This window comes from Monopterus albus, unplaced genomic scaffold, assembly GCF_001952655.1.
Source record: "Monopterus albus unplaced genomic scaffold, M_albus_1.0 scaffold256.1, whole genome shotgun sequence".
NCBI lineage: Eukaryota > Metazoa > Chordata > Actinopteri > Synbranchiformes > Synbranchidae > Monopterus > Monopterus albus.
Genome location: NW_018128136.1, coordinates 248,039 through 274,075, shown reverse-complemented (window position 1 = coordinate 274,075; position 26,037 = coordinate 248,039). Strand labels below are relative to the sequence as shown.

The following is a 26,037-nucleotide window of genomic DNA, read 5'->3' as shown; positions in this document are numbered from 1 at the left end:
ACAATGTAGCCTTTGACGGGAGCGCGGCGCCGCGGGAACGGGCTGCTCCTCGCGTTATTAAAGCAGGACTCTGTCATTTCCGCGAGAATGATAACGAGCAACAACAGACAACAATGCGCTTCCTGTGGTTTTACCAAAATACGTTGTCAGTGTGAATAACGCTGGTGTCAAAGTAGTGATTTGGCAAAGGCGCGTGAATAACATCTTGTTTCTACAGAGAAGCGAAATTAAATGTTACGTTGCTTCCGTAATTAACTGGTAGTGATGAAAGGTCTAGTGGAAAACAACCCCTTCTCACCTCGTTTCGTGCCCCCCAGTTCCCAGCGCCGCGTCAGCTGAGCCTGCCCGTGATGTGAGCCCGTCCCGTTTTTTTTGTTGGAGATGCAGCGAGAGCACGCGAAGCACCGCGAGAGTTGGAGCCGCGGTTTCTGCAGAGTGAGCTCATGAGTGGAAAATGTACTTTTCTGGGTCAGTCCCAGCATAACATGTCTGTATTCGGGGATGTCGCGACCCTCCTGCCCCCCCCCCCCGCCCCCCCCCGCAGGAGCAGCAAGCCGAAAATAACCCGCTGTACCTGCAGAAACAAATGTCACCCTCACTCACAGAATTGGACCAGAACAATGAGGATGAGGAAATGCCACTGCCTCTGGTGCCTCAGACTGACGCGGTTAAGATCCTGTCTTCATCCTGAGACATCAAGCAACACACATACTTATATCTTTGTGAGGACACTCGTTAACATAATGCGGCCCCTAGCCCCCCCACCCTGACGTTACCCATCAGAACTAAATGCCTAACATAGACCTAATTCTAACCTGAGCCTTAAAACAAAGTCTTAACCCTCAAAAAGGTGTTTCACAAAGTGAGGACCAGCCAAAATGTAGCGAAAAATACTTTTTTGGTCCTCACTATATATCAAGTACAAGAACACACACAAACACAGAGTATCACAAAAATGTGAAGGAGATTGTCAGGGACCAAGCAGTAAGGCAAAGGACACAGCTTCCAAAGTTCAAAATAAAGGGCTTTTTATTAACCCTAAAGTAAGAAAAATACAAAATTAACATCCATGGACCAGGAAACAAGGTAACTCAAAAGAAAAGGTAAACATATTTACAATACAAAATGAATCAAACGTGCATGCTCATCAATCAATTGTGTATGTCTAATATAAATTACCCACCCAAGTCCATGGCTGGTGGTGGTTTAGGTCCTCACATGGTGAAGGCCAGGACTGAGGCCTTCACAGAGATATCTCCTGATATTTACATATCATATAACCTAACATTTCATTGTTTATAAATGGATTGTATCACTTTTTATAGTGTTTATTACATTTCATTATACAAACTCTGTGCAGAATCATAGGTTAAGGGTGTGGTAGACAATGATGGAAGTCAGGTCCTTCACATTGTAAAAATACAATAATACAAGTAAAAGGCCTTCAAAGTCTAATTACATACAGAAGTATTAGCATCAAAATACTTGAAGTACCAAAAGTAAAGGTAGCATTCAGAACAGCCCGTGTCACATCGTATAGCATATTATTGGATTATAATATTTCTGCTTTAATGTTCATTATATGTTAATGTTGCAGCTGGTAAAGGTGAAGCTAATGCTAACGTTCTTATAATGTGAAGTACTAGGAAAGTCTTATGATTATACTGTATTTTGCTTTAGTTATCTGATTCTGAAAAGGAGCTGAAATGATAAAATTCGTGTATTTTACTAAAAAGTACAAGATTTGTCTCTGAAATGTGGTGAAGTCAAAATATAAAGTGGCAGAAAAAATACTCAAGTACGAGTACCTCATAATTATACATAAATACTGTACTTGAGTAAATGTACTTAGTTACTTTTAACTGCTAACAGTAGAAGTTTTAAATATGTATTGGACCACAGTGGCACTAGCAGTGAATACTGATCCACAGTTTTATATTCAATATGTACCAGATATGAGTATGTGTGGGGATACTGCCTGCTAGTGTTTGTCTCCTCATGCAGATGAGGGGATTACCTCGCACCCTTATGAAAGAGGTTTCTCTAAATCTCTTTCTGCTCTGCACATTTGTGTCAAATTGAAACTTCTGGTTTTTCCTACATGATAATCTGCAAACTGACGGAGTTAGAGATGACATAGCTGCAGAGCAGGTCTTTGAACATGAGTCCATGCTCCAGATTTGACAGGGTTTTGGGGGGTTCACTGAAGTTCACTGCTGAGATTTAAAATCAGTGAGCCTGGAGGACATTTTGTTGACAGCCTATTTTCATACAGTGAATTTAAAATGTTTGTATCACATACTGGCAATCAGCATCTTCAGCGCATCGACTGTCAGAGATCAGCACAATTCCTAATGTAGTCAAAACCCGTAAGTGTCGCTCCAACATCGCCAACATTCAGATTGACTGGGACTCACTGTCGTTCAACAATATCCTGACAGACAGAGCTGTTAAAAAGCAGATAAACTCCAGCCACCAACTAACGGTTAATGTGTGCGGTACATGTTCTCTAATGCATCACGTTTCTGACAAATGACAAAACTCCGAAAACTAAACTGCATTCTGCTAAACACCTGCTGTTTAACTTCAGCTCCTCAGTGCCAGAACCAGTCTGAGGAGAAAAACGCTTTTGAACATGCTGTGCCCCCAGAGAACATGAGCAAAGGCTCTGTGTAATTATACATATCTTATCTATTCAACAGTCTGGCAACGACTCCCCCTCATGAAGCTGACCAGCCTCAGCTTTAGGGAGGTGTTGGTTCACTTTGGAAGATACTGATTGTGCTGTTGCTGAACTGTACTGCGTTATACTAATAGGTGTTTCTGTTGATATTGCTTCATATTAGAGACATTTTGTAATGTGTAACTTCTGCTTTATTCAAGCAGTAATGTTTTTTTGTTTGACGTTTCTATACTTCTGTAATAGTACCGCAATGTACAGCTGGAGTAAGAATGACACAGGTGTGTTCGGCCATTGGGGTACACAGATGACAACTGGAAAACCGCAGGTATTCTCACACTTCTCACCAGTAGTGCACATGAATAAAAGATGTGATTGGACCGGGGTCTTTACAGTGTGAACAGCTACTGTCACTGCAGCCAGTAGAGGTCAGTAGAGTCCAGGTGAAGTGGGATTCGACTGACAGTGAAAGGACATTCACAGAAGAGCTCTTTGACACCTTCCCTTTAAATGTTTAATGTCTAGGTAAACAAAAAGGCAGGGGTTTGTGTCTTACACATGTTTATTTCTCTAAAGAAACAGCAAACCTTTACAAAATATATAAACTATTTATTTTAAACTTAAAACAAGTTGAGTGTCCGTATATGCAGTTTTAAGTCTGAGCATAAATATAAGCATAAAAGCATGTACAAGGTTCCAATTGTGTGTTTTATGGTGATCAGACTGTTGGATATGTGTGTGTCTACAGGAGGTCCTGCTCCACCCACACAATCTTCTTCTGCTCCTCCAGTATTCGGTCTTTGATGACCTTGATCAGGTCGTCTGTCCCTGCCCAGGCCTCGGGCTCCAGGCTGGCATAGAGGCAGGGAATGCCCTCCAGCTCCTTCTCCTTAGCCCGACACAACCTCACAAACTCGTCCTCCGACTCCATGCGCAGAGGCAGCTTCCTGTGTGGACAGGAAACAGGAAGGAAGCACCACTGAGGCAGTGAGTGTGGTAATATTTGGAGCCCATATCTCTGACGAGATGGTGGAGACAGTCTGCGCCAGAGGTCCACGTACTTTGTTGTAATTCTCAGAAAGATTACACCAACAATAATGGATTGTCTATCTAAAGGCTCAGTTTGCCACAAAAATACAAGCACCAGGCTTTGCTGGCACTCCTTTACACCACCAGTGAGAGTGATCAGACAAACAGACCAGAGAACGTGTTACATTTCAAGTAAGGTGCTCAGTTCTCACCTTTGTAAAGAGGGAAACCTTCTTGTTAGTGTTACAAGTCCCCGCTTGCTGTGTCCATGCTGCTGAATTTCACTGTTTACTAAACCTTATGTATAAAAGCTTTGAAACAGTCTAAGAGAATCAAACTGCAGATTTGTCTCGTCTCCTGTCTGGAGTCAAAATCTCATCAAAGCACTGACGTGTATTTGCATTTGGAAAAAGAAGTGTGGTTTGCAGCTGCGGGTATGAGCTACATGAGAGTGAGCGAGTGAGGTGTGTCTTACCGTAACTTCTTGACATTTTTCTCACTAATCTTGACGTAGATGATGATTGGGTAGATGTCTCTCCGTAGAAGGTCTTTGACACAGCTCAGCTCAGCCTCCAGAAGGCAGTGTTTGCCCTGGTGACGGGTGGAAAAACTAGTTTAACTGAAAAATACAGAACTTGACTCTGTAGTGCAGACATGTGCTGACATGACTGAACATACAGACAGTTGACAAATGAAAGGTCCTGATTGATCTGTTTGTCCCCAGAATGTCAGCCACTGGGAAAAAGTCCCACTGTGACTCTCCAGAGCCAAAGGTGGCGTCTTCACACATCTCGTTGTGTCCAACCCACAGATCCACAGAGACTCAGCTGATTCTCATGTCTGACAAAGAAAAGCATCAGCTCCTCACATTAAAGAAGGTGGAACCAGAACATGTCGGTGACTGTTGCTTCTAAATAGCTGAGGTTCATTTTCTACCAGTGAACTGACTCATGGCTGCAGCTCTAGGTCACTGAATGGCTTCATGAGGACGACACAGCGGGTCGGACACAGTGAGAGGATCTGGTTTGGAAGGAGGACGTTTCCTGACAAGGTTCTGGAGACTCGGCCCTGACACTGTTTAGCACAACAGCTATAGATATGCGCAGAACACCTCACAAACTATACTGTATCATGATGAAATATTTATTTTTCAGAGGGTATATTGACTGAAGATCAGCTTTAGAAGCAAATAGTGACACTTTTCACATCTTACAAACAAAAGCACAAACGTAATCAAGAGTCAGAAAATCACAGGTTCCCCTCTGTGGGCTATAGATAAACACTTATTAAATGAAATGACAATTTATCAATGATGGAAAAAACTCAAATGTGAACAGGGTGGCATACAAAGGTGTCAGGATTAAATGAACAATTTGACATTTTGCGGAATTGTGCTTATTCACTTCCTTGCTGAGAGTTAGGTGAGAACACTGACACCATGCTCACACCTGTGGGCAAATATAATGCTAGAGTCAGCAGCTAATGTTAAAATAAAGATCAGAAACAGCGAAACAGCTGACCTAGTTTTGTCGAACGGTAACAGGATCCACCCACCTGGCCCCTAAAGCTTACTAATCAAAACCTGCCTTTTGAGAAAGACCAGCTGTTTTCATCAGTTTTTATGCTAAGCTAAGTTAGCTAGCTGCAGATGTGAGAGTTGGATTTTAGTCTATTTTATGAAGTCCTTTTTTAAGAAACAAGCATATAAACGTGTGTGCACACACTCTTTAATAAGAGCCTACCTTGGCAGCGACGGCCTCTATGTTTTCTCTGGTGATGCACTCAAATGTGGTGTGTTTCTCTTTGTAGTGAATAAAGGGCTCCACATTCTGTTTGAGGTGGAACTCATCTTTGGACAGGGTGTCTACATGGCACAGCAGGAAAAAAAAAAAAACTGAGTTCACATGTTAATGATCACTGCTGTACATTTAGCACAAGAGGAACAGAAACGTTTTCGCCCTAGTGAATCTCCACATAATCAAGACATCTCACAGCTTTTTGGTTGGCCAGATGTGCAGCTCTGTCTGGGAGCATTTTGTTTGTCATGGTAGTGCGGTGTTACTTCTCTGTGGGTTCATAGTACTAGCAACTTTTCCAGTTCAGTTATTTTGCTTTAAAATATCCTTAAATGGTAATTTAAACTCCTCTGTGGCATTGCCTTCTTTATGCATCATCATCCTCATTATCAACTAGGCCATCTTCTGTCCTTCCCCTGCTGTCTCTCTGGATACACACGCCTTAAGATTTACACAGCACTGTGGTATAATACCTGACCTGAATCCCAGCAGTAGCTCCATTCTCTCTGCTTCTCCCCTTGAAACTAGTTGTTATCCACTGTTCACAATAGGTGAACACACTGGGGGTGTGTCAACAAGATTTCAGAGACACTAGGGTGGCATGTGTTTATTCCAGCCATGAACCGACCTGGTTTGCAGATGTTGAAGTCCATCGCGCCGCCCATGTTAAGTATTTTCTGGATGATGGTTTTGGCTAAAGCAGTGGGGGTGAACAGCACCGGCCTTCTCCTCTGGGTCCTCTGGGGCGTAACAGTACTGTAGGCAATCAGGTTCAAACTCCTGCTCAGCTCGCTGTCCGGGTCAGCAGTGTCTGTTTACAGCCAGGTTAGCAAGCACACAAAGAGAGTCACACACAGTGAAAGGAAGACAAGGTGGTTTAAAGGTTTTATGAAGCAGATAATTAGTTTAAATCACATGAAAGCCAGACAAGGGGTTTATCTACTGTGGTCACCATTTTTCAGAGCTTCCAACTTCATTAAACTTCATACTATAAACTTCATTTGATCTTTAAAACGTTGAGCTCTCTCAGTACATTTATGCATCTATTCATATTTTTGATATTCTGATTTTTCCTCAAGGTGTTTTACGCTTTCAAATGAACAGTTGGGAAATTCTGCCCATCAGAATATTTCAGCTCCTGTTAAACAGAGTCATGCACATTCACACTTAATGTTCATTCACTTAAACCAGGCTCCATACTTTATCATATTCCTTCATACCTTTCATAGTTTTTTCTGCAATCACAGTTGAAGTTTTTGTCTGACCCTCTGAGTCTCATGTACTGGCCTCAGCTGACTCCAGACCAATTCCTATTTACTATTTGGTGCACTATTTACTGTCCAACATTTTATTTGAGTCTCTGAATTCTGGGTGTGTAAATCTAATCACTATACTGTTACCTCAAAAATTTCAAAATAAAAGCCTTTGCTCCTTTCTACTAACAAGTCAGTGCTGAGCGATGGCAAACTGCATTTTAACACTTTCAGATGTAAATTTTAACAGCAACTACAAGCAGCATATAGTTTCTAGTTTCTTGCACCTGCTGAGTTTGGAGACTTTCAACCTGAAGTTTAGGAGCAGGGCACGCCTGAAGCTCACACCCCTTCCTCTCCCAGTCATATTTAAACCACCAACAAAGACTCACTTCCGCTTTCACTTTTCGTAACCCTCCCTCGCTCTTTTTCTGCATTTCTATATCCTCTCTCTTTCCCCTTTCATGAAGGGGGTCCTTCAGTACCTGATAGCTGCGTGGACCCCGAAGCCTTTCTCCCACAAACCACAGTTCATAACTAAGTCTACACCAAGCACCATTGTTGTTTCATACACTGACGACGGGCCCTAGCTAGTGAATGGAGCTGTGTCTCCTCTACAACATTTTGGACTCACCTTCTGGTCGAAGCGTCTCAAAGCCGTGTCTGGGTAGTGTCGTGCTGCCAGAGTTGATGATCCTCACACGCTCGTTGCTGTTCATTCGCTTATATTTGATATCCACCCTGCTGACAAACTACATGGGGGCACGTTACTGTAGAATTAGAGCTTAGTTTAATATCACACATTCATTTTAGGAAAACAGCTTGGTGCACAATCCTGCACATTAATTTATTATATTTTCTTCTGCATATAATGCAGGATTAAGAGATGATATTTATGTCACAGGACATCTGAGCCTGCAGGAGGTTTGTATTACCTGTAGTATCTGAGTGAGGAAGATGCTGGCTCTAGACAAGCGTGGACTGGCTTTAGAGTCAGATAAGGAGTTGGTTTCTTCTGGCTGCAAATTGGTCTGCACAGATACATACAGATAACTTGTATTTCAAACACTCTGACAAGCAGTTAGTTGAATCACAGGGGCTGTGGAGGACGCAATGTAAGGCACAATTCTGACTTAATGCAGAATTTATGAAATAATGAACAACAAATTACAGAAAGAAAAGAAAATGACAGGGATATAAGAGTAAAACCTGCAGTATGATACTAATTATGGAGAAAGTAAACGTACCACAGGGGCTTCAAGTCTTTCTACAACATGACATCATCCGGCCAATGTGTTGGCCAATCACATACGTGCATGTTCCTGGTAAACTGACCAGTGAAAGTTGGACACTCCTCTCCACAGCTGTTACTAGACACTGTGCTGTGTTTTGGCATCTGTTAAGCTTCAAACACATGAATCTGTTCCTTCAACTGGGCTTCCCACATCACTGTCTCACAACATCGCCCCCAAATGTCTGAGTGCAGCCTTAGACCACCAGTGAAGCTTACAAGGCCTTGAGGAGACCTACGAACACACCTGGTCAGTCTAAATGACTTTACTTAGCGTTTTTCAGTTTTTGCCCTTTGTACAATGACCTGTTGACCTTGTCTGTCTGAAATTACTTCCTATTTTACTATGTATATTGTGATCTAGTTTTACTGTTGAGAATTCCATATGTAAAGTATGTGTACTGTATAATTCCCCCAAAAGTGTCCACTGTGCTTTAATCCAACAGGAATGTGTTTGTACATTAATGTCACATATTCAAATATATGAATATGATTTTTTTTTATGTCTCAGTTTAAAAAAAAGAGACTAGAGTTGAGAAAGCTTCTTACTCTACTGTTGCGGCGGGATTCGCTTTCTTCTTTCCCCCCTCGACACACAAATTTCTGAATCTTTACCAGGAGCAGCTGCTGGGCCCTGCACACACACACATATAAAAGTCTTCATACATTTGTTAAATTCATTATTTTGGCACAATAACAAAAGTAAACAGAATATATAGGAATATTTAAGGGTCTGTCTCAAGCTGCTTCCTGTGCTTGTTGTGTGTCAGGTGTGAACATGTGCAAAGGTTTGACTGTGTGTGTGTGTGTGTGTGTGTGTGTGTGTGTGTGTGTTGCTCTGTTAGAAGGATGAGTGAAATTGAACATCCTGAACACAGATGCAGACCCTTCAACTAGTAAACCTCGCATGGTTGCTCAGCTGTTACAGCACTTTTGCATCGTGCTCCAGGTCCTGAAGACCTAAAGCAGAACACATGCATGGTACTCACTTACTCCCAGCATTTAAATGGCCTTTGACAACATGCTGGTTTGTAACATGTGCTTTAAACACACAGGCCTCCAACAAGAGGCTTCATCTGGCTCTCAGCCTTTATGTCAAAATAACAGAGCTTTGAGTTTTAGAAGAGCTGCTCTGTACCGTGAATTGCTGGGTATGGTGCCACGGTCGGGCAGGTCGTTGCCGGTGTAGGGGTCGACACGGGAGCACAGCCACTCACAGTGGCCCTGGTGCCTGGTGTCTAGGACGTGCACCACCTCGTCGCAGCGCACGCTCAAGGAGCAGCTATCTGACTGGCCAGAGATGTTGAGGTTGACTCGTATGTAGAAGGAGTCGCCAGAAGCCAGCGTGCCATCCACCATGTCCCTCTGAAGACGACGGTAAGCTGAAACACACACATTTGAATTGACATAATATGCATAAATAGGTATGTACAGGTCGAACAAAAACAACACTTACAGTCGTGGTTGGCTCGATAGTGCAGCTTGATGGGTCCAGAGCAGTGCTGCAGGGTCCAGTGGGCTTCTTCCTGAGTGCTGGCATCCAGAGAAACACTTTGGTTTTCCCCACGTATGCAGCCCTCAAGCTGGACAGCCGATCACAGCACAAGACAGAGGAGTGAGCATTTGTGTTTTTGGTCTGTCATGTTTAAAATAGGTCATTAAATACACTGGATTGCTGACTGTTAAAAAGCAATCTCAGCATTTTTTCTTCTGAAACCATCCATGCACATTCTAGGTTCTTGTTGGGTTTGTATTTTTACAGCCAGTAACTGAACAGAAACGTGCTTCACTGAGCGTTTACTCGTGTTACAGTCTATGTGGAGCTGGAGTTTAACCCATGCACTGAGCAGACTACACACCAACAGGAGGTGGTGGCCCTCTCGTAGCCCCGCTTTCTCGGCGATGGACCCCGACTGGACAGCGGAGACGAAAATCCCGCTGTGGTTGCCACCGACCAGCGTGATGTCCTTCAGCAGGTTGTCTCCTAGCAACGACAGGTCCTGCGCTGGCTTCGAAGACGAGTTGATCCTGGAGAAGGAGGACAGAGACGGACGGAACGGCCTGCACACAAGACGTACACACAAACAAGTGTGAGAGTGAACAGTGACAGATGTTTGTAGATATGTCTGACTTGCGATGATTCTTGTGCACGGGAGTCTGTACTGTACCTCTCCAGAGAGAGTTTCCTGAGGATATTGTTGACCTGCTCGAGGTCATAAGTGTCCATCCCTTCTGACTGATGGGAGGAGGAGGATGAGTGGACAGAGGGAGGACCACGCTGCACCTCATCCTCTAAGGAAAGAACAGACAGAAAGAGAAAAGAAATGGAAGAGAAACTATTAATGAAAAAAGGTAAATACAAACATTCACATCAACACCACCATCAGTGCAATTCCGGCCAATGTGTAGGAGTATTCTTTACCATATTCCGTTTCCATGTTGTCACTGTCAAAGTCTGAGAGGCTGAAAGAGACCAAAGAACGTTGCACATGACCATGACATGATAAAACCAACTGATGGACATCACATCGATTCACTGACGTGCAGTCTGGTGTGACGCTGTGACTACCTGCGGGGGTGGAAATCGTGTTCCCTCTCTCGCTCTCTTCGGTACAGCGATGCTTTCTCTGGCGGCTCGGGGAGGATGGACAGGATGCTGTCGTTACGATAACGCAGCTGCGAGAACACATGACAGCAAGACATGACCAAACACAGCACTGCGGTCTCCTAGTAAGAAACGTATGCATCATTTTCCTGTGGTCCTCACCATAGCCGGCCTGTTGCACTGCTCCACCATGGTGAGGGGGATCGGTATGGGAGAGGGGCAGGAAGAGGAGAGGGGGGGCGCTGAGGTCTGAGGGTATGTGGGAGAAATTGGGAAGATGGGGGAGGGAGGGAGCGAGTTGCTGTTGACTTGTGGATTTGGCATCTGAATCTCCAGGAAAGCTACTCCGTTGACTGACAGAGATGGAAACAAAGGTGAAAGCTCTTCCACAACTAAACTACAGTTATGGTGCAACAAACAGTACGACTGCATGAGGTGAGAGTGTGATTACCTGCAGGCTGAGTGGCCTCTGGGGTGCTCTGAAGGTCTCTGTGTGCACATACTGGAGATTTCACTCTGTTCTAAAACACAAAACGTTAACATTCTTTGAATTAGAGTGAACAGACATTTTATTTAAAGCCTTTTATTGACACCACACACATCCTCCCACCACAACCTTTACTGTTCCTCCTACTTGCATGCATACAACATTACAGTGCTCTTAAATTTAAAAGCATTCCAGAGGCTTCTTGGTTTTTTTGTGTTTCCCTTTCAAACAGTTCCCTCTTATTTCATACCTATTTATAAATTAGAAATATATTAGAGTTGTTTTCACATGTAAACTGCGGAGAGAATAAGTCCTAGTCAGTGTTTAAGAATTTCTGTCTGAAGTAACATTTCAGTTGTGACCAGGTCAAAATGGTGGCAGCAGGTTGCAGTGTGGAAAGGGTTAAATCAGAAATATAAAACATCACTGAGTAAAATGTTTGAGTTTTTATGTTGATGTAGAGAAAAGCCTTGTCTCTGATTGGCTCTTATTGCTCAGAACATACATGTGACTAATCACCTGAGAGCTGCACTTCAACATTTCTCTTAAGAGACTTTAATACTTTAAGTACTTTAATAAATGTGTGGCACTGTGTTAAAAAAGAAATGTTTTACTCCGGTTTTCTTCTTAGATGTTTGATAAAATGCGCCCTGGCCTTCGCTATAATGTTCCATAAGTAACTAAGTGGTGGGCAGTAGCTGACCGTTGCTTTAAGGTTAGGTCTGCGTTTGAGTCGAGGCTCCTCAGAAAAGAACTTCTCCTCTGGTGACTCATCGCTGGACCATTCTGATTGGCCCGGACCAGCTTTAAACTCCTCCCCCTGGGAGATGATGGCTCGAGGCAGGTCCCTGGGCAGGCTCTGTGAAAACAGACAGGAAAAAAAAAAGTATGAAAATTTCATGCAAACATCAGCAGCTTATTGAAATGAGAACAAACGGCATCAACGCTGCTGTGTCCAACCTGGTCGGGGGCGATGTCCTTGGACAGCCGTCGCAGGCGAGACTCCAGGGTCACCAGTTTGGCTTCTTTGCGCACGATCTCAATGTGGAGTTCGTCGCTCTTCTCCTCCAGCTCTCTGATCTGCTTGCGATATTTGTCTTTGTCGATCAGACTCTGGGAGAACTGGTGCTGTGCCTCGTCTCGGGCTCGGAACGCCTGGAAAAGTGCAACAACAAAATATACTCGCAGAGTCAAACACAGACAAAATGTGAATGATTGCAAAACTATCTGGAGTGAATGTGTTTGCTTTCACCTGGTCCCTCTCCTTCTCCACCTCCTCCAGCTGTATGGTGATGGTGTCCATGCGGTTGCGATACATCTCACAGTCCTTCTGTAGTGTGGAGCACTTCAGCTCCAGCTCCTCCTTCTCCTCCAGGTACTGCACACACACACACACACACACACACACACACACACCACAGAAGGTTTTTATAGTTTATTTGACTGAAAATGCAGATACAGGAAGAGAAACAAAGAGGGGAAGAGAGAAGGCCAGATGGTCTCACAGTATTAGGATTTCAGGTCATGGGTTTGTGTTTCTAGGATGTGTTTTTGCAGACCTAGGTTTGTTCCCACTCCGACTCAGCATCACATTCATACTGGTCCACACTGGAACAGGTGACCACTTCCCTAACTCCCACATGCTTCACATCCATGGTGAATATGTACTTACTGTGTGTGGGTGTGTGAGACCTTGTTTTTCTGAAGTCCGTGAGTTACTATCGGTCCTCATGTCATAGTTCATCAAATGTTATGAGAGCGATGAGGTGTGAGGTTAGCTTAAGTTAGGGTAAGTCTCCTGTAAATGAATGTAAGTCTATGTAGGGAGCTGGTAAATGATGAACCCAAGGATGTGTGTGTGTGTGTGTGTGTGTGGGTCTGTTACCTTATCTCTTAGTTCCTCTGCTTGTCGAACTTCTTCGCGTAGGTTGTAGAGACGGATGACCAGATCCTGTCTGTCTTCTAATGCTTCCTGTCTGTCATGCTCCAAAATATCAAGAATGGCCTTGTCTGACTCGGGCAAAGGCCCCGGCTGTGTGAAAAGAAAGACACACGTTGTTGGGCAGGAGCCTTGTGCAGCTGGCAGCTGGATGGTTTATACTGAACAGGGCTCCTGTAAGTGTGAACAGTATCTAGAAGTACGACATTAACATGAGAAGACTCTGCAGCTCCCCTCAAGTCCGCAGAGCATTTTAACCTCTTTCAGCTCGTTGTGGTTTTAGGTCCCATAACTTTACGGTTTTGGGTCACTCTCACCTTTAGCTTGTACTGCTGTGAAGTAGCTAAAATATTGCATTAATACAGATTTACATTGTGAGAGGACTGTGATGAGGTTTCAGGTAGTTGTGTGCTCTACATTAATATGTATGTACACAAGATATTAGTAGAATCTTAAATTTGTCTTCGTCTTGTGCACAGGAAACCAAATTAACAAGCAGAGTGAAAAATACTTTGTACAATGTACCAAGGCAGTCGTGTTCCTGCACATCTTGATATCACAGGCCGAAGCATTAAAGAGCTGTGAGACAGAGCTCAGAGGTGCTCCACTGCCAAATCAGGGCTCTCACTTGCTGAAAAGTGACTGCCGTGTTTTAAGCCAGAATGGTTTTACCAGCATGCTGCAATCACGGCAGCAGGATGTGCAGTCGGACTTGTCAAGCTTGGCTCCAGGCAAAACGAGCAGATTCTTAAGGTTGCTGTCCACACAGATGCTGGTTACTGAACCTGTGTGCATGTGAGTATGTGCACATGAGGCAGGCCCTACCTGTATGATGGACTGCAACTCCTGTAGCTTGATCCTGAGCATCTCGTTCTCTCTCTCCAGCTCAAAAATCTGCTCTCTCTTTGGCCGGTTCTCAATGTCGTTCTTCAGCTTGAGGCTTTGCCTCCTCTCCATCTTACATTCCTCCTCCACCTTGTTCAGCTTGTGCTTCAGCTGATCGATCTGTGCACACAGAGAGGGCACAGAAGCAATGATGAGTTACAGACAGGCTCCCTGATCGATGCTCACTGGTAATGTTTGATGCTACCTCGAGCTGCAGGTCTCGGCTCCTCATCACTGCCATGTTCTTCTCCTCGCTCAGCGTGGCGTACCTCATGGCCAGCTTGTAGTTTTCATCCTTCACTCTCAGCAGCTCATCACTGTAGGTGTTTCTCTCTTCCCTCAACTTATTGTATCCTGGAGAAACAGCCACAGCCATTTAAAATAATAGGTCAGTGTTGTCCTGCTGCACACACACTGGAATATTAACAGCTAGCTGCAGCAATCATCACCGGTTGTATAAAATTATTATGCTTTTTGCTTTTTAATACTAAATAGATTGTAATCATGTATTCTATTTCCCTATTTTGCATTTTATGTGGTTGCTTTGTGGTTTCAGGACACTTGCCAAACAATAAACAAGCAGCTAAAAATACAACTGATACAGGATCTTAAACTTTTTCCATTCTGAAGTGTTGAAACGCTGAAGTTCACAGTTTCCTTTTTGTTCTGTTTTCTTCAGCATCTCATTTCACTGCTGGCTGTCTGTTTCCTGCATAAATTGATCATGAAATGTGATCTGATCTTCATCAAAGTCACACATATCGACAAACACAATATTTCTAAGGTGATAAAACACAAACAGTCATGATCTTTCATGCGTTTATTAAACACACCCACTAAACATAGTGGAAAAAGCCATGGCAACGCCAGGCTTCTGATGTCACTAAACGTCAACTGGAGTCAGGTGTTAGACAACGAAATGAGAAGGAGGTGCGGTGAAGATGAGATCACTTTTCATAACCAATTTATGCAGAAAACCAAGAACAATGACGTGGCTTTTTCTTGCAACTGTATTTTCAGAACTAGAGAATGAGTCAGGTAATAGTTGTAAACGTCGGGAGGGGCAGATTAAGGATGACAACATTTAGCAAACCGTCTCAGTTGCCAGGCCAGCTACAGCAGCAGTACTCTCAATTATTCTCTGTATGTGTAAGAACATGAAAGTAGGTGGTGTACCAGCTGCAGACTTTAACTACACAGGACATGACAACAGGTACCACAGAGTCCTAGTTTTATGACTAGACTTTGGTAAACAATGCAACTGGCCTTAATAAACTCAACTGTGGTGCAGCTTCAGTGCATGGTGGTTTGGTTTTATTATCATCACTGTTTGAAATATTGAAACGTCGGGGTCTTGTGTGTCTTGATCAGTCAATATGGAAAATAATAACATGTGTTGTTACTCTGTTGGAAGGCCTGCAGCTCCTGGTTGGCAAGTCTGAGCTTCTTCTGCTCGTCCTCCAGCGTGCAGTTCTTCCTGGTGAGCTCAACATGCTGCAGGGTCTTGACTTTGGACTGCTGCTGCAGCTTCATCACTTCGTTCATCAGGAACTGGGTGAGACCCTCATGACCCTCCTCCACTTCAGACAGCAGGGAGAGAAGACACACACACACCACAGACTGTAACATACTATATTTAATGTACAACAGGATTTGGATAAACTTCAAATTTTCATCTAAACCAGTTGAACAAGATCCATGAAGTGTTGTAGGATAAGACTATGACTGTGATTGTTCCTAGCTACAAAACCAGCTTTTCATTTCAAATGGCAGTTAAATGTGTTTCTTTTTTTTAATCTAGTTATTCAATAATTAAAGTTACTGTTCATAAAAAGGTGGGAATATGTTCAAGAGTGCCAACTACTTTTTGTTTATCTCTTTACAGAGACTAAAATGAATCAGTGGTTGCTTTAGTTCAGAGTACACTGTATTGTAATAAGTAATGTGTCTGTACAGTAGAGTTACATCAACGTGTGTGTCTCACCGACAATGGTGGATATGCGTCGTGTGGGCTCCTTCCCTGTGACCAGTTTGTACAGGTCAGGATAGTAAAACTCCAGGCTCTCCAGAAACGCAACATACCCTCGCTCTCCTTTAGTGTGGAGGATGTCAAGTAGACGGCCTGATGGAGAATTGATTAACTCACTTTGCATTCATCGCACAAAAACACAGTAACACCTACTTGTTACAAACTGCCTCGATCTTATTTCACCGTACAGCGTCAATAAAGAGAAACAAACTATGACCCCCAGTCATTTAGTCTTTGTATTAGCAGAGAACCAGATCATCACTGGATTATACCCTGGGGATAAAAAGCTGTTGGAGAGAGACCTCACTATGAAGACACCAACACACACACGAGTTTCTCCCTACTTGTGCGATTTGCTTTGGAGACCAGCAGCATGGAGTTGAGAATCTCATCTTCATCCTGTTCATCCAGGACTTTGCACTGGCGCAGGTAGGGGGTGAGCTTTGCCGGGGAAATAGAGCTGCACAGTTCGTACCGTTTGCACTCCACCTTCTCCCACAGCTCCTCCACATCATTAGGCATCCCACAAGTCCCGTTCTCCATCTCCCTGAAACGTAGTAAAACCAAAACAATTCAAAAACAGCAGCTCTGCAAGAACTTGAGAATCTGGTTCTGCTTCCTCTACCAGCTGGATTGAGCCAGTTTTCCTCATAAACACCTCTCACAGAGGCTGAGACTACAACCTACAGAGGCACCCTGTCCTTTAAGAATCGTGACAAAGGTCAAACGCTCCTTTAACTTACATAAAGATTCATATACATAAAGCATCTATGGCATTAACATGCTGTAACATCAACATAATGTGACGACCGCTGGCTCGGTTGAGAGGAGCTGGCCTGACCTTGTCCTATACTGGACAGTTAACTAGCCAGCAGTGTGCCGGCACCTGGCTCAACAAGGAGGAGAACACCTGGTTTGTCTTTTTGTGGTTTTATTGAACGCAGTATGGAGACAAATGAAAACGCTGTCCGAACTGGCACCATGTGCTCTCTCAAAAAAATAATAAAAGAATAAATAACACATCTCCCAGAACTTCACCATCGCCCGCCAACAGAACCAAACCAACACGCCCACCTGTCATCCCTCTTATTCCCTTCCGCACCTGTTCCTCATGGAGACAAATGAAAACGCTGTCCGAACTGGCACCATGTGCTCTCTCAAAAAAATAATAAAAGAATAAATAACACATCTCCCAGAACTTCACCAGCGCCCGCCAACAGAACCAAACCAACACGTCAACCTGTCATCCCTCTTATACCCTCCCGCACCTGTTCCTCCCCCCACCCCACATTGGCCAGAACAGCGTGACATTTTGCAGACAACGGCGGTAACCAGTACATGAACAGCCTTCAATAACATTGTCAAACCCATTCGCACACAACAGAACACATGAACATCAGCGGCCGGTGTTTTGTCAGATTTTGCTACCTATCAAAACGTGCTACCCACCGTTCACAAAGTGGTTAGGGTTAGGGGGATACAGAGGGGACGGGGGGGGAGGGGTGAATGGTGGATGTCGTGGTTATGTGGCATGTTTTCTTTTTACTTATTGGTCAACATATACACCGATCAGCCATAACATTACGACCACCTGCCTAACACTGTGCACACAGGCGTCAGTGCTGCAGTTGGTTGGACTCATGTCAGATGTCAGTGAAACACTTATGTTAAAGGTGTGAAAACCGTTAGAAAGATCATTTTAGACAACTTCAACAGCCCCGACAATAACTTCAGTTTAGTCCGATTTTAGAAATAAGAAATTACAGGTCATCCAGGCCTTTATGTTTTAAGAAAGGCTTGAAGTTTGACCAGCTGATCTGATTCATCTGGGTTCATAGATAAATATAACTGAGTATCATCTGCATAGCAATGGAAATTTGTTTCCTGATAATATTGCCTAAAGGACCTAGCACAGAGCCCTGTGGAACGCCATGACTAACTTCAGTCTGTGTGGAAGATTCATCATTAACATGAGCAAATTGGAATCTATCTGATAATAAGATTTGAACCAACTTAGTGCAGTTCCTTTAATCCCAATAACATGTTCAAGTCTCTGTAGTAAGATGCTGTGATTAATGGTGTCAAAAGCAGCACTGAGATCTAAGAGGACAAGTATGGAGACAAGTCCTTTGTCTGAGGCTAGGAGAAGATCATTGGTGACTTTCACCAATGTGGTTTCTGTACTATGATGGACTCTAAATCCTGACGGAAAATGAATGTTCACTCACTTCAGCTGACAGTGGTCATAATGTTTTGGCTGAGCAGTGTACACCAGTACTGATGTAATGAACTAATGGCTTTATCATCCTGGCTGATTTGTCAGTCCAGTTCTAATGGTGAACATGGAAAACAATATACCTGCTAAACAGCTAAACAGCAGAATGGCAGCACCGTCACTGTGAGCATGTTAGAATTTAGTATAAGAGTAAAAAATGCAAATACAAACCAGATTGCTGATAAAGTACATACAGTATATAAATGCATAAAAACAAATCACATGGTGATGTGACCAGCAAGGCCCTGTGTAGGATGTTGATTTGCACCTATTGCACCCTCCACTACCTCGATGTGAACAAGTCAGGGTGGAAAAAAACCTGATCACTATGAACATGATCATCTCTGCAGCAAACCTCACTGAACTTAGACTGGCTTGTGCTCTGGGTGATGATTTGCATTTACTTCTATGATCATTTATGATCATAGAACCAGTGATCATAGGCTTCATGCAGCAAAACAAACAGACCCAGAGTCAGTTTTTGCTCATTTAGTTCCCACACATTCTCTGCTTCCTCCGTTTCCCTCAAACACTCAAACCAACTGCCATCTTTCCACTTGCCTTTCCTGTCTTCTGACTTTTCCAGAGACTATTTCTGCTTTTTTTTTATCTTTCTCTTCCTCCCACTTGGTTTTCTCATTTCTCTCTCCCTCACACGCACACACTGTCCATGTGTGTTTGGCATTTGCATGCTGTCGGGCCAGTAGGTGTTATCCTATAATCCTGCTTTGTGACCTGCAGGCAACAGTTAGGCAAATCCTGGGTATCTAATGCCATTGCGCTTGTAAACACGCAGTCGCACACACTTTTGCATTCCACTGTCATCTGCACTGTGCATGTAAAAATTTCAGCTCATGCTTTTATACCACACAAACACACATACAGATAGTAAAGTGAAGGTAAAGGATGCACATGCAGCGTCAGCTTTGCTACATTTCGACATTACTGTCAGTCTGTGAAGGACTGTGAAATTCAGCTCCTATTTGTTTGATATTATTTATTGATCCTCAAATCTTTGTGCAGCTAATTTTTGAATGCAGTCAGACACAGATGCACACATCACACCCTCTCAACATTTGGAGTTATAATCTGTATCTGCAGGGTGTATATTCTGCCACAGTCACAGCAGATGACAAAACCACAGGTGCTAAGACCAACACGCACGCATGCACTCATGCAGAAGATCACAGTGCATGCAGACACACCAACACACACACAGACCCCTCCACTCACCACATACATGTTTCCTTTTGTCTCTTCTCTTATTTTTGAGTTCATTACCGAGAAAGCTGTTCCTTGCTTCCTCCTTTTCAAACCAGATGTGAGAAGTAGCTCTCTTCCTCTCTTCTCTTTTAGTCTCCTCAGTCAGGCATTTTTGTTTATAGTATTGTGGTCAGGGGAGTTTGTCTTTTTTAGAGCAGCGTAGGTGTGTATGTGTGTCCTCAAATTATGATTCGCATTTTCCCTTTTTCTCAGCAACTGCAGGCTTCAGTCATTCAGACACACAAACGTGCTGCTGCAGGACTCTGAGTGCTTGTTTACCACAGCCTTGTTCTGCCTTTATGTGTCTCCCATCCTTATGGACTACCCGTGATAACATTAGATGGTCATTGTGCTAATGGTAGTCAGTCAGTGTGAGCGGCAGACTTTCTCACCTGTAGCTAAGACCCAAAGAACGCTGACCAAGCTACCTGAAACTCCTGTAGTCAAGGCATTTGAATATTACTGAGTAATATCAAGGGACCAGTAACAGCGAGTAAGTTGTAACACTGCCAGTTTGAGCTGTCAGAAAAGAGCTGCGGTGATGAAATCCCTATCATAAGTTCACGTTTTCTTTTTGGGCTGGCAGGAGAAGCGGCAGGTCTCTGTGAGCAACACTGTGGATTTTATGGGCAAAAAACTAAATCTGATGCTTTACGTTCAGGCTAACTATTAGCTACTGTTAGCTAATAGGTTAATAGGCTGCTTAGGGTGGGACTGGTCATAACAATGCATCTTCATATGACTGTCCTCTTATCCCCTGAAGCCCAGTGGCTGAGAGATTCTGACACCTCATGTATTGTGTGCATAAACATGCAAACTCAAGGCCAAAGGAAGTGTGGGTCAAGTAAGTACATTGTCAATTCAGGGTCCACAAACCGTGCACTTCAGGGCAGCCGTCTCACATCTGTGACACTGAGTGAACCTATGTTACACATGCACATTCTGAAATACAGACTCCCACACACACACACACACACACACACACACACACACACACACACACTCATCCTTGTATTTGTCACTTTTCAGGTCTTTACACTGACTTAGATCATGTTCCTAGGGACTTACCCTAACCCTTCCCCTAACCACTATGTGCCTAAAGTGCCTAAACCCAACCCTTAGTGTTTCTGTCCCTTTAAATTGTTCACATTATTCAAACTGATCATTCTTTATTATTCAATAAAATTCTTGCATAAATTGGATAGTGTGGATATTATTTCAGGAAAATACATCTTGTTGTTACACCCATCCCCAGCTAGTGTTACAGCCTACCCCTTTTAACAACAGAACTCTGTGTTTCACATTAACTCACATAATCTGTGATTGCATGGTCTTTGTCCAAGTGAGTTTTATTTGTAGTAGACAAATATTGGTACCATGTATCAAAGTTTGAGAGATCTAACATGAACAGCCACGGAGTTAAGGATGCTCAAACAGAAGGTGGTACGGTCATCCCTGGTCTCCCCTATTGCTACTGTGTCGTTCGGCTCTTTTTCGATTGGATGAGCACAATCGACAGTTTGATGCACTTAAAATGGATTCTGTTTGAAAATGCATCATTACAGCCAAAGGTGTGTACTTGCAGTGTTCTGTCAGTGCAACATGGACCCCACATCATTCTGTCCTATATCACATGCACGTTATCAGAAATGAAGTCAGTTATGAACTTTCTACTGTCGTCTGCCGTTATGTAATTCAGACTGGGTGTCAAACATGTAGCACAGAGTTTATGAGAATTTTCTCTGTGTCAGGTAATAAAAATACTGACTCCACAAAGAAGCAAAATGACTTTGAAACTGTGCCACTGATGGTGTTTCTGGACCTCTGCATGTGTAGAAGAGTATAACTACATGTGCTTTTACAACTGTGAGCACCAACAGGCTTTACTCAGGATGGCAAGAACAAAGAAAGTGTGAGAAACGTAGGTGTTTTATGTCACCTCACTCTTCTTCATGTTTCCACCGCTTTTTGATGGTTTTACAAAAAATGTAGTACACCAATAAATATGCAGCCATGTGAAAGCCATGGTGCTGTGTGCATATAAACAGATTGGCTCATACTTTCCTATTTGACTGCACATTTTCCTGTTCTGAATGGACGTTTATATAAATATATATATTATGTTCTTGTTGCCTTTCAGAACACACTGTGAGCCTCTGTACCAGAGTCGGATGCTTTGTGTTTTTAAACATACCTGATCAATAAAGCTGATTCTTTTTCACTTATTATACTTTATTAATCCCTGTGGGGATATTTCTTACTGATGGCAGCGCTATCAGTTGCTGCCTGGCCACCAGGGGCAACTAGGGGTTTGGTGTCTTGCCCAAGGACACTTCGATATGTGAACTGGGGAGACCAGGAATCAAACCTTCTGATTCTGATTGTTGGTGTCATGCAGCCACATCTTACTCACATCTGTAACAGACTAGTGTTTGTGTTGTCTATACTCTGCATCTTCTCGTGTTTATTATGCTAATCATTGTATTTGTTTTCTTATCAGTCTGTTTGAATAGTTCACCTTCGTTTGCTGGCACTCAGCTTACTGTTTTCTTTATTACTGCTAGTTCAGTGTTTCAGGGTGACAACAGATGTGTAAAGGGAACATTAAGAAGATTTACAGGCTTGCTATTTTTTGTTTTCATGAATGATGAAGGTTTTAGGGGAAACACAGACTGATTTCCACTGAGCTTCCATCTGATGCATTTTTCTCCACTTGTTGTTCTCTTCATTTAAACCAAACAACTATGGTCTAATACTGTGTGTGACCACCATGTTCCAATCATTTAACAGTAAGTGAAAAGCCTTGATTGTTGTGTTGCTGCGTGTTTACTGTCAGACGAATATGTACACAGACCAGAAACTTGTAAGAACCCAGATCAATGAGTGTGCACCACTGTGACCCAGATTGGTTTTACTCCCAAGCAACTACAGCTACAAGCACACACACCAAGAGTTTATGTCAAATGATGAGACTATCCATGACAATCGAAGGTAGTCGTGTGAAACTGACTGATAGACAGTGTGAGAATGAATGAAAACTAGAGCACAGTCAATCCAGTACAACATCAAGTGGTGCACCAGATTCACTTTGTATTATCTGCCAGCACATTTTTCTGAATCGTCTTTTACTGTGTCAGAAATAAAAGTTTGTCCTCTCTAAGGCTACACAGAAAAAGGCTTCCTCAGGCTGTGTGTGCAAGATAAGGCTCAGTGATTCTGTGGGGTTTCACCCAGGCTGGATTGGGCTTGGCTGCCCCGCTCGCTGATGGGCAGATATGATTGGTTCAGGTGTACAAACATAAAGGTTCCATTGTCCAGCAGAAGTCTAGGGGGATTTGTTGGGTTTTCCCTCTGTAATAATACTGATAACAGTAAGGTCTAGACCTTACTTTGTAAAGTGTCCTGAGATGACTTTTGTTGTGATTTGGTGCTATACAAATAAAATTTGATTTGATTTGATATAGAAATCTGATATCAGTGAAGACAGGGAGAGGATTGGTGGTGGGGGGGGCTGGATGCCATACTCAGCCATTGTATACTTTAGTAATTTCACATAATTTTCATATTTTGTCTGTTTCACATTCTTTACTTAAGTAAAGTAGCAATACTACAGTGTTAAAGTACTCAGGTACAAGTAAAGCCCCTGCATTCAAAATGTTACTAGCACAAAAGTATTAGCATAAAAATATACTTGAAGTACCAAAAGTAAAAGGACTCATTATGCCAAATGGCACATTTGGCATTAATGTAAATCATATTATTGGATTATAATTATTGACGCATGGTTGTGCTCATCGCTAATGCTAAAGGTGGAGTGAATGTTAGACACCTTAATTTGAAGTACTGCTGGTTGAGGATTAATATTTTGTTTATGCTGTATTATTGAAAAGTAAGTTAGATAAATGCAGCGCAGTAAAAACTACATCATATCAGTGTCTCGCTGGCTCTCGCTGTCCTCTGCACCTGCTATTGGAATTTCAAGCATCTTTCTAAAGTCAGATAAAAGCCGAATGATGACAGAACTGCAGCTATTGTGTTACCAGACTAATAATCTTCTTCATGTCCAAGCCAGGAGAATGTCAGTAAACCCAGCGATGCACTGAAAGTAATTGAGTACACTGTACAGAAGTACAGTCTTAAGATATTTGCACTTTACTTGAGTATTTCCATTTTCTCCTACTTCATACTTGGACATCATAACATTTCAGATGCTGCAAAATATTTGTGTGATAACTAAATTCTCAGAATCCGATGAACAAAACACAGTAGAATCATCAGACTTTACTGGTCCCCAATGGGAAACTCACTAGCTACCCAGCAGGCTGTAAAGTACTTCACATTGTAAGTACAGTATATAAGGAAGTTAGCGCCACCTTGACCAGCTGCAACATTAAAGTGATGAACACAATGATGCACCAGTAATTATACTAATCCCATAATAACATATACATTCATGTGAAATGTGCCATTCTGCGTGATGACTACCTTTGCTTTTGGTACTGTACTTTAAATATATTTTGATGCTTTTACTGTAGTATTTTTGGATGCAGGACTGCATTCAACACTGTGGGATTACTACTTTTACTCAAGTAAGTATCTGAATACGTCTTGCACCATGACATTAATGATAAACTGAGAGATGATGCAAACCTGATTCACCACAGTGAGCAACTTCAGCCTAACGATGGTCAGAGAAACGTGCACTTCTTAAAACTCTTGTAAAGTCTAAGTGGCTGGTCTTCGCTCCTATATGTAGTGTCTTCATGACAACTGGGTGACACCCCGCGCGTCTGTGACAGGCTGCCACCGCAGTCGTGATATGTGGCTTATAGTCTATGTCACCGCTGTTTTCCAGTCAAACTGGCGCACGTTTACAAGCCTTTTCAGCAACCTTTCTAACACATATCGTCATTTAAGAACAGATCATCACTTTCTGTACGTGTGTAGTTATTTTGCCTACCTGACGCGCGGTGAACAAGAGGTCCGAAACCAAACTTGGTCACGATGTGGTGCAGCCTGTTTTTGTAGTTTTCTTCTTTTATAATCTCAAAACTGGCTGTTTCGTCCAAAATGCCAGAGGCTCAGGTTGTCTCCATTTATCCAAGAGCAAGAGAAGTTTTAAAGAGGCTGGAGAGCGCATGGGATCTGTGGCCCCGACGCACAGCCTGAGATAAAGACAGACAAACAGAGAGAGAGAGAGGCAGACAGAAAGCGGAGGCGGGCGGTGTGAGTTCAGATGGAAATAACAAGTTGACTGCAGCGAGGTGAGGAAGAGCGCAGGCCTGCAGCCTCTGCCTCACTTTGTGCTCTGATCAGATACGATCACACTGGCCGTATATTGCATTCACAGGTACATTTACTCAAGTACTGTACTGAAGTAGATGTTCTTTACTGGGTATTTTCATCTTCTGTTACCTTTAGTCTGTTTTTACTCCATTGCAATTTACTCACTGCATTTATTTGACACTTTTAGTTACTTACCAGATTCAGATTCCTTATGCAAAATATAATAAAGCGCTCAACTGTTAGGTATTATTATGGATTCATCACCTGGAAGAACATGAAGCGATTAAAAATGGCTCCACCTGTAGCAGCTGTGCTGTTTTTGCTCCAGACCAAGTCACTACACAGTCAAACAAACCTCGGGTCCTTATGTTTAATAACTAGACTTTTTTCTTTGCCATAATTTTCACATTTGAAGGTTTGTTGAACAAACATAAACAAGATTCACGTTCATGTTTTCAACAGTGATAAATTCGGTGGTGTTTAAAATACATGGTTTACTTAGTGGAGTACTTGTACTTTAAACAGCCTACATTTTAATTGCTGTACTTTGTACTTCAATTTGAGTGAATCATTTCAAATAGTACTTTTATATGTACAGTGGAGTAATTTTTTATTTCCCTTTTTAAACTTTTCTTCTTCTTCTTCCTCTTCTTCTTCTTATGACTGTGCTGTTTTGCATTTTGCAACTGTAAGTGTTAGAATTGGAATATAGTGATAATATCTGAGGGGCAGGAACTAGGCTAGCATAGATTTGATAATGTGTCACTTGTTGTTGTTTTTGTTTGTTTTTTGTCATTCTGTAAGTATCTGTGCCTGTCTGAAAAATTATAATAAAAACATTCAACTGCCCCCTCCTTGAACCGCCACCTTATTGTGGTGGAGGGGTTTGAGTACCCGAGTGATCCTAGGAGCTATGTTGTCGGGGGCTATATGTCCCTGGTAGGGTCTCCCAAGGCAAACAGGTCCTGGGTGACGGGTCAGACTAAGAGTGGTTCAAAAGCCCTTTATGAATAGATTAAAATCAAGGACCGTGACGTCGCCCGGCATGGCGCAGCCGGGGCCCCACCCTGGAGCCAGGCCTGGGGTTGGGGCTTGAATACGAGCGCCTGGTGGCCAGGCCTCCCCTCACGGGGCTTGGGCTCTGGAACTTTACTCCTCGAGAGAGGCTGGACTCTCTACTACTCTGGAGTTGCCCACGGTGAGAGGCGGCGGGCTGGTG

At 43.0% G+C, this 26,037-nt stretch overlaps 2 protein-coding genes across 2 annotated transcripts in view; both read right to left on the bottom strand.

The window, feature by feature from the left end:
• The window catches only part of LOC109972430 (carbohydrate sulfotransferase 12-like), a 9,690-nt gene extending 9,299 nt beyond the window's left edge, over positions 1–391 (bottom strand). The window contains exon 1 of the mRNA XM_020621261.1: positions 299–391. The gene's annotated coding sequence lies outside the window, so the exon portion shown is untranslated. The remainder of the gene's footprint in view (positions 1–298) is intronic.
• A 2,628-nt stretch (positions 392–3,019) lies between these two features.
• On the bottom strand, positions 3,020–24,720 carry card11 (caspase recruitment domain family, member 11). Its single transcript, XM_020621272.1, has 25 exons — positions 24,493–24,720; positions 16,339–16,541; positions 15,950–16,087; positions 15,369–15,545; positions 14,171–14,319; positions 13,906–14,085; positions 13,027–13,173; positions 12,394–12,519; positions 12,102–12,296; positions 11,845–12,000; positions 11,106–11,175; positions 10,817–11,007; positions 10,619–10,725; positions 10,472–10,512; positions 10,218–10,341; positions 9,909–10,110; positions 9,506–9,632; positions 9,188–9,431; positions 8,599–8,683; positions 7,694–7,789; positions 7,393–7,510; positions 6,134–6,316; positions 5,452–5,573; positions 4,185–4,300; positions 3,020–3,627 (listed from the first exon to the last, which is right to left on the bottom strand). Exons 2-25 carry the CDS (start codon positions 16,535–16,537, stop codon positions 3,423–3,425), a joined length of 3,498 nt encoding a protein of 1,165 aa, XP_020476928.1. The 5' UTR covers positions 16,538–16,541; positions 24,493–24,720; the 3' UTR covers positions 3,020–3,422.
• Positions 24,721–26,037: the final 1,317 nt, after the last annotated feature.

Bases quoted from the DNA above. Each gene is read 5' to 3' on its own strand.
- card11 (XM_020621272.1), bottom strand. From the start codon at position 16,537: ATGGAGAACGGGACTTGTGGGATGCCTAATGATGTGGAGGAGCTGTGG. The intron at 11,176-11,844 runs GTCAGCTACTGC...TTTGTGTTTTAG, and splicing joins GACCTAACCTTAAAGCAACG to AACAGAGTGAAATCTCCAGT. The intron at 10,111-10,217 runs GTACAGTACAGA...TCTTGTGTGCAG, and splicing joins AGGAAACTCTCTCTGGAGAG to GCCGTTCCGTCCGTCTCTGT.